This window comes from Xiphophorus couchianus, chromosome 14 (genome assembly GCF_001444195.1).
Source record: "Xiphophorus couchianus chromosome 14, X_couchianus-1.0, whole genome shotgun sequence".
NCBI classification, from domain to species: Eukaryota; Metazoa; Chordata; class Actinopteri; order Cyprinodontiformes; family Poeciliidae; genus Xiphophorus; species Xiphophorus couchianus.
In genome coordinates this window covers 6,918,797-6,927,172 of record NC_040241.1, presented here as the reverse complement: position 1 = coordinate 6,927,172, position 8,376 = coordinate 6,918,797, and the positions used below count along the sequence as shown (strand labels likewise).

The following is an 8,376-nucleotide window of genomic DNA, read 5'->3' as shown; positions in this document are numbered from 1 at the left end:
TTTTGATCCCATTAAATGTTCATAATGCTACGTTACAGATCCGCAGCTCCCAGAGGCATTAGTATTCACGATTCGCTATATATTTACCTTCATTCTGACACAAAAAAGGGCGGAAAACTGAGAACACTGGCCTTTAGCCGAAGCTAACTTTCACAAGGATAAGAGCTGGTCTCCAAAATGATCATTCATCACATTGATTTGTCTCAAAAACCTGAAAATCTCTGTGTGTGCTTTGCTGTTCAGGTCCAATCAGGGATGAACGAGACAAACATGGAGAAACGGAAGAATGCTGGAATAATGGATGAATGCGAGTAAGCAAGAAAAGAAGAGTTTGAGAGAAACAAACCTCAAAGCCTGAGAGAAACTTTTTTTTTATCTACAGCTAAAGGACGAAAAAACACTGACAGCTATCATTTGGTTAGACACCAGCAGAGAGGACAGGATGCAGAGGGAGAACCTACGGCAGGATAAGAAGAAGCTAAGCTAACACAAGACTGACGAGAAGCTTTTAAAGAGCAGCGTCTAACCCACAGTGACAGCCGGGACAATCTACACAGAAACTGTAAGCACTTTACATATCTACACAGACTAAATACAGACTAAACAGGCCAAAAATAGGTGCTGCAGCACTAGATCAGCGATGCCGGCAAAACCGAGGTGACATTCTGGAGGATTCACAGCAGAGCGGACGATGAATTTGAGGCCGGACCGTCACCAATGGAATGCCGAACCCTGATGGGAATACACAAAGCTTCAAGTTCAACTTTAGAGTGGCAGGAAAAAATAAAAGTAAAAGAAGAAACATTAGTCGGCGAAACGGCCGATAGACGAGGGCTCTTTAAACCCTACAAAACTACCCCGAAACAAATCTCTATCCTTAAAGGAAACTCGACAGCTCTACTGCTGGGAGTCAGCCACTTCAGTGCAACTTTTTCGCATGTGCATTTTTGCAATATTTTGATTTTAGAAAAAGAAAAAAAAAAAAAAAATAACGAAAGAAATTGTATCAAACGTGGGCTTAAAGTACGACTTAAAATTTGATCCTTAGAAGTAGCCCTCAATGGGAAAAAAAGAAGAAGTTGTACACAAAAACGTGTAAGCGTACACGTGAGAACAGCCCACGGTGCAATATGCACAAACAGCCACGACTCGTGAGGACCGAGGTTCTGCCTGAAGAGGGGCCGCCATGTTCCACCCCGTTACCGTGGAGCGCCGCGCTTCCCGCCTCTCGCTCTGATTCAGTGCAATTGAAAGTGAAGTCGACTCGATTCAGTAACAAACTCGCTCGGCGCTGCCATCGTCATCATCATCAATCATGATGTGGATCTGCTGAAAGGGAGCCGCATCTATTGGTTTTAGAAGTCTGGACCGATCCAAGCGGGTTGCCTAGCGACCGTCAGGCAGAAACACAAGCAGGACCAGATCCCCGCTGGACAGAAAAATACACATTTCATCCTTATTGTCGTGGCAACAGTTCAATCATCAATTCAGCAGCAATTTAGTCGGCCAAAAATACTTTGAATATTCAACAGGGATAAAGAAAAACAACAAAACAATTTCTTCAAAGGAACATTCAGGCTTTTTAAAGAGAGGCTCTGTTAAAAGGTTTTCAGTAAAGAACTCATTTGCTCATCTGAACGCTACTTTATGAGCGTTTACTTTGGGTAAGCGTTTACTTACCTAAAGTAAACGCTCATAAAGTTATTTACAAATAAGCTGATATTTAGGCAGAGATGGGAGGTGGTGCGCCTCTAAAAGTCTTCCTGTGTGAAACGTGTGCCGAGGTTGGAACATTTAGAGAATTTTCTGAGAATAACAGACATAAAAGTGTGACAACCAATAAAGTAGCATTCATTTAAACTGCTATTATACTTTTGATTTTAAGGTAGTTTAAATTGGTACAAGTTTCTCGCAGGAAGATTATTGATGGCACACTACCTCCAACCTGTTTTTATGTTGCTGCTTTTTTTCAATAGTACTGAATTTTTTGTGTTTGTTTTGTGATTTTTAGGTGCCTGGACTTATGAACTTCCCATATAGAATGTATTTGTCTATAAATCAATCAATCAATCTGTCATGTAAATAATACTTCTCCGTAAATTAGTACCCAATGTAAAGCTTCGTCTGCAGAAACCGCTCAGACGTTTTTGAGGTCGGACTTCCTCTTTGCTTTAAACTTGGTACATTTCAGACGTTAGCTTTAGCTTTCGAATCCAAAGAATACAAACTTAATCGCTCTCTACTGCAGATAACCTCTCTACAGGCACTTTGCTTTAAAAGATTTCAAACTATCCCTTTACTGCTCGACTAGAAGACTGTGCATATCCCTTTAAGAACAGCCGTAACCTCAGTGTGCTGGATTTGTTTCCCATCAATCACTGAGAAAGACGCACACAAAGCCCCTTGACTTAAAGAGACACACACAATCTGAATTTCTACTGACTGCAATAATGTTCACAGATGTGTAAACACTCCACGTGAGAAGAAAAGAAAAACTTACACACTCAAAGTTTTTTTTTTGCTTATATACACAGCTTCATTGATTACTTTTAGGGTCAAAATCGATCCGTTTCATGTGACATTGTACGTGAAGAACCCAACCCCTGGGCAGACTAGAAGCACACAGACTGGCAGGTTTCCAGCAGTTTTCACGACGCAGCTGCAAGTCAACAATCTCCGCAACATCTGGACTCGTTTTGCTGCGTTTTCCCTGGTGGGACGAGCCCTTGAGACAAAATGTGTGTGTTTTTTTTTTTTTTTTTGTCCCGACGCGTCGTCGATCTCCCGTCTTGACGTAAAAGCGGCAGAGCTCAAGAAGCCATGAGGAGAAAACGCTGGGTTACTGTTTGACGCTCCGACAAACTGCTGTACAAGCCCTGATAACGTTAAAGGCAAAGAAAACAGAAGGGGAAAAAAGAAATACATGGATTGGAAAATTACAGGAAACATACTTGAGAAAATGTGCCTCTGCGTTTCTCTCTGAAAAACAAACAGAGACTGAGGGGGGAGGAGAGAGAGGAGAGGCTGCATTACCTGGAACAACTGCTGCGAACACGCGCACACACACACACACGTCCTCTAATAAGAGGACACGTCCTCCCAAGTTGCTGTTGCAGGCAGACAGGAACTCAGAGAGGACAATATAGCACCAGTTTGAAATAAAGCTAATTCTGGATCCAGACACCGAACCGAACAGGCTGGGTGAAAACCAGACGTCCGTCCATCCCATCCCTCCGTCTGCACGATTTAAAACACAAATGATAAACACAGAGAAGCTCCACACTCTCCCACACACACTCACACACACACACACGCACGACAGCAGTCGTTCCAGCCGGGACAGAGTCCCACACCCTCCGCCCCTCATGGCCTCCTTCTGTTTCGGTGTCTGTCGGTCAGCTTGTCTGTGTCTCTTCGTTCGCCTGATCAAATCGTTCCCCCCCTTCCGTTCGATCGTCCTCTCGTGAGTTTTTGTTGGGGGTTTTTCTGCTGCTTTGTTTGTCGCTTTTGGCACTCAGCTTCCCCCCTGAATGGATTACATAAACTGCATCTGGATGGGAAGAGAGAGAGGACAGAAAAATGAAATCAAAACGAAATCCACAGGATTATAACAGTCCCATAAGCAAAGAGAGAAAAACGAGTAAAACTATTGGCACAAGGGGGAAAAAAATAAATAAATTATAATTCAACAGATTGAAGCTTTATTTTCCTAATTTGTCCAGAAATCAGTTGAAAAGAAGCCAATCACTGTGCAGGAGTTCGTGGCAGCTACCTGGGCTCCTGGCATGGGCGCGAAAGGGTTGGTGGGTCTGAGAACAGGCTGGTTGTACATCATCGGCTGTGGAGCCATCACAGGTACCCCACCCATCTGAGCCATCTGGGGAGGGACCTGGAGAGCCACGGCACACACACACACGAAACCCATACTGGTGTGAGATCACCGGAAAATGGCTGGAACTAAATTCAAGGGTAACCATGAAAAAAAAACCCAACAACAACAAAGGTTCACTTTCCAGAAATACAACCCCAAATGCACAGCAAGAGTTACAATGCAAGGCACAGGTCAAGGCACATTGACATGTTCTTATGGCCTAGTCAAAGGCCAAATCTGTAACTCAAACTGGTAGCTCTACAAATTATTGACTCAGAAAAGCTGAATGCAAATCTACGTCACACTTACAAAAAAGCGCATCACACAAAATTCTGATGAGTGTAATGTGCAAGCTGGATATCCTGAAAAAGAGCGTATCAAAAATTAAGGCCTTGAAATGTCTTAAAATAATTTTTAAAAATGTAAGCCATCCTTAAATGGGCTAGTCATAAGTCTTAAATTTCGTTGCGGCAGGACTATTTAATCTTTCATGTAATTTTTCTTTTTCTTGTGGGATTTTTCTGTCAGGCAAAAGTTTGCACAAACATCTATTTTCATTGCATTCTGTGTAACGAGGCTACCAGTAACTAGCTGACAATATATTCTTGCTAGGTAGCCTTTTTATTTGATTTTTTTTGCATCTTCCAAGAACTAGATGCTAATGTATCACCAGTTGGTTGGAGGACATTAGTTTTTGCCACTGGCTCACTTCATGTTGCCAACTGGATCCCCCGATATCTGTAGTTTTTATCAGCTTTGTGTTAAATCTAATTCAAATTGGCATTAAAAAATTTCTTTAAAAGCCTTAAATTTGACTTGCTGAGACCTGCAGATATCCTGGTAAAGTAACGTAACCAAATATGAGGAGAGCCACGTTTTCCGTGCAATACTCACCATTCCATACACAGGCACTTGTGGTGTTGTCATGGGGAAAGCCATTGGCGCTGGAGCCTGGAATAAATAAATAAAAATAAAAAATCAAACGGTTGATCTCTGAAGAAAATAACCAACCTGCTTCAGTTTCAGCCTCATCTCAATTGTTTGGAGAGAAAAAAAAAAAAACGTACAAAGAGCACAAAAACCTGACTCGGCTTGAGCGCCTTTAAAACCCTCAAGTGTCCAACTTGTGAAAGGACAAATCATTTAGAGCTCGAGTATGTGTACATTCAGCGGCACAGCGAGAAGCTAAAGTACTTAGCGGATGCCCACTGTGAGCAATCATTCCCTCCACTTCAAAAGGAGAGGCACAATGAGGCCGCGCTCTGCTTTCTGCCATGTTCAGGGCAAATCCAATCCGCCGCACCTGAGCGGGCTTCCTGTTGTTCAACGCCATGGCGATGTACAGCTGTTGCTCTGGAAGCAACGCCTTTCTGCGTCAGAACTGCTGATTTGTGATTGAGAAATTGGTATGTTTCTTTTTTTTTTTTAAAGAAAAAATATAGTCTAGGAATGAAAACAGTGCAATATTTCCATTATACAAAGTAATTAGCTGCTCCGGAAAGTCATGTTTTGCTTTATTTCTCGACATAAAATGATGGATCACAGTAGTCAAAGCGTCGCCACGGTAAAGTTTAGGGTTTTATGGGGAAAAATAAAACTGCACCAGCATTATCTTTTAATTGCTGTTTTTGCATCAGCTCCTTAATCAATGTTTTAAACTAAGTGGAAGTTACTTAAGATGGCGGATCTGTCCATAAAAAGCGACTAAAGAATTTGCAGTGTGTTGCGCCCGGGCTGATCTGCTGCGACGCTGTGTTCACACCGCTTTATCGAATTACAATCCTGCTTTGTGTTGCTGCGGTAACATCAGGGGCAACAGGAAATATGCGGAATATCCTTCTCCCTTTAATGGTGGTGAAATATGAGAAATATGCATCTTTGTTCAGCTGATTGGCAATTCCTTAAAAAAAAAAAAAGTCTGTCACATATTTTGGGAAACAGTAAATTTTTAAAGACTTTTTTAAGACCCTTATGAAATTTAAGACATCTATCTCCACGGAAATACATGAAGTGCGCGCAGCCAATTAGCTAATACTCATGATAGATGGAAAAAGGCTGGCTAGCTAGCTAGCTAGCAAGGAAATGTTGGCAGTTAGTTACCTGTGCCAACACTAGACAAAATAAATGTATTATTTAACTTTTTTGTAGATGTCTGAGTGCGACTCAAACTTCTGGACGACAGAAAAGTTCAGCGAGAAAAATAAATAAATAGAATATATAATTTATATAGTTATGTCAAGGCAAAATTTCAGACTTGTGATCAACTAAATATTGAAGAGCAACTTGCATTTAAAAATGAATTTCAGATTTCAGACATTTTAAGGTCTAAATTTTGGTAACACAAATTTAAGACTCTGAGGATGTGCCTAGGATTTTTCAAAACCAAAGTTTCCTAAGAGATTTTTGCCCTTGCTGAATAAATATACTCAAATTAGAGGTGTTGTTTTTAAATGTATGCTATTACAATAAAAGACGTAACATTTTTACATAACATTAGACCACATCTGCAAAACTATGTGCTTATCAGCTTCGGCTCTTTTTAAGGAATGATCCCGCAAAGCACAAACTTCAAACTCAAGGCTGCGCCGCCTTAATGGCAGGTGCAGAACAAGAACAGATGAAAAGCATCACTGTCGTTCTGCAGGGTTTTAGACAGGTTCTCAATAGACTTATCTACCATCACAGCTTTCAATTGACTTTTAGAGGAAGGATAAGCAGAAGGAGTGATTCTCTTCCTAGAGATCTAAAGGAATAAAAAGGTATTAGACCAGGCGAGGTGAAGCTGAGAACCCATCTTAGGAGGCAATCAATCCGATTGATCGGTATATGCTTGTAGTTGTGACCCTGGAGACCCGGTTGTTGCTCAAACCCCCCCGATCAATCCGTCTCAGATGTACAAAACAAAAAAAACACCCAATTCCGACTCCGTTTCATCAAATATACATTTATCGCCCACTCAGTAACTCACCGCTAGTTCAGAAGTTGGAGTATTTAAAGCTCTATCAACAGATTAAGTCGACTTTCCTGTCACCTGCAGTTTAATCTGTCATTAATTCACAAAGCGTTCGTCTCCCAGTTGTACCGCCCTGTCTCCTTTATCTGATTTTTGTTATTTTTTATTTTCCCCCCAAATCAAAACATGAAAACATGAATGGGGGGAAAAACAAAACAAGAAGCCGTTTATGCAAAGCTTCAGACTCTCCCTCACTCTTGGGGTCCATCTGTCTTGGCGCGCAGCTGTCGGCCTTCGCTGCCTCGCCCTCCGCACTCATCCGTCTCCGTATTCTCGTTCGGCGACTCATTTTTATTTTTCACCTGCCCGTTTCTGCCTCCTTTATGCCGCGTTTCGAGGTGCACGCTGCGCAGCTACCCCCCCCTTCTTCCCTTTGATTCTCCGCAGTCAGACTTCCAGCCCACTTAGCCTCCTGCAAGGCTAAGTGGGACGGTTAAATGAGTGAGACGCTTTCCAGGCTCCCGAACTTAAAATGCGAGACGCGTCTCCAGCTGAGACTGTTGCAACTTTCTGGCCAGAGTCTCTGCTGCAAGCATTTCATCAGCCGCTTTAATTGCTGCTCTGCTACCTGTGATGTTTTCCTCAACCCTTCTACAAGCTACGACGAGTGTTTATGGAAGTCGTTTTGAGCCGCCTGTGTCACCAGAGGCATTTAAATATCAGTTAAAGGCTGATCTGTTCCTTCGTCAGCATTTAATTTGGCCTTTTCTCGTTAAAAGTACAGCAGAATGGAGATGCAATGAATCATGCCTGATCTCTTATAGTTTTTCGTTAGAAATATAAACCGAAAACAGTGCGACGGGTTTTCTTTTTTTTTCTGATTCTCCTCAATAAAATCTAATAAATCTAAACCAAACGCTTCAGAAATGACCTAATCTGATCTCTCGCTACATATCTTGTACATAAGGCTGAAACGATTAATCGTGATTAATCGGTTATTGAAATGGTTGTCAGTTAATTTAGCAATCGGTTAATTGTTAACTGGACAATACAGACTCAAAAACAAGGTCATTTGCTGAAAAAGCAACATGTTTAGAGCAGTAATCAAGTCAAAACCGTACAAAATATATTCACATTTTGCATTTAAAATCATAATTTTAATAATAATAATAAAAACACCTTTGTCTGTAAATGCGTTATACCCAAAGCGATCCCTGGTCCAAATTCACTAAATAAATGCTGTATTATTATTGCATTTAGGCAATAAAATGTTTATTGTCATATTTGAGGTAGGAGTTGATTTGTTTATTAACATTATAATGCATTTCTAATATTGCATAAAAATTCACTTGGGTCAGTAAATGAAAAATCAGAATAATGTGCCAAATTGTTTTATCCAGTCGTTACAATAATCAATCTTATCTAGACTTTTTCAGATTTACTTGGGTGTATTTTGTTACTCCGCTGCTGTAACAAGTGAATTTCCTCACGGTGGGATTAATAAAATGACTAATCTGCTGTAATTTGTAGAAAAAGCCCACCTGCAACCCGA

The 8,376-nt window shown here is 41.1% G+C and overlaps 1 protein-coding gene across 5 annotated transcripts in view; it reads right to left on the bottom strand.

Annotated features, from left to right (window-relative positions):
- Nucleotides 1–2,510: 2,510 nt before the first annotated feature.
- Nucleotides 2,511–8,376, bottom strand: part of LOC114158011 (phosphatidylinositol-binding clathrin assembly protein) — a 94,081-nt gene continuing 88,215 nt past the window's right edge. For all 5 annotated transcript variants that reach the window (XM_028039315.1, XM_028039312.1, XM_028039314.1 and 2 more), the window contains 3 exons: nucleotides 4,766–4,822; nucleotides 3,773–3,889; nucleotides 2,511–3,550 (listed from right to left, as the gene is read on the bottom strand). In XM_028039315.1, the coding sequence (XP_027895116.1) occupies nucleotides 3,536–3,550; nucleotides 3,773–3,889; nucleotides 4,766–4,822 (189 nt within the window). In that variant the 3' untranslated portion in view covers nucleotides 2,511–3,535. The remainder of the gene's footprint in view (nucleotides 3,551–3,772; nucleotides 3,890–4,765; nucleotides 4,823–8,376) is intronic.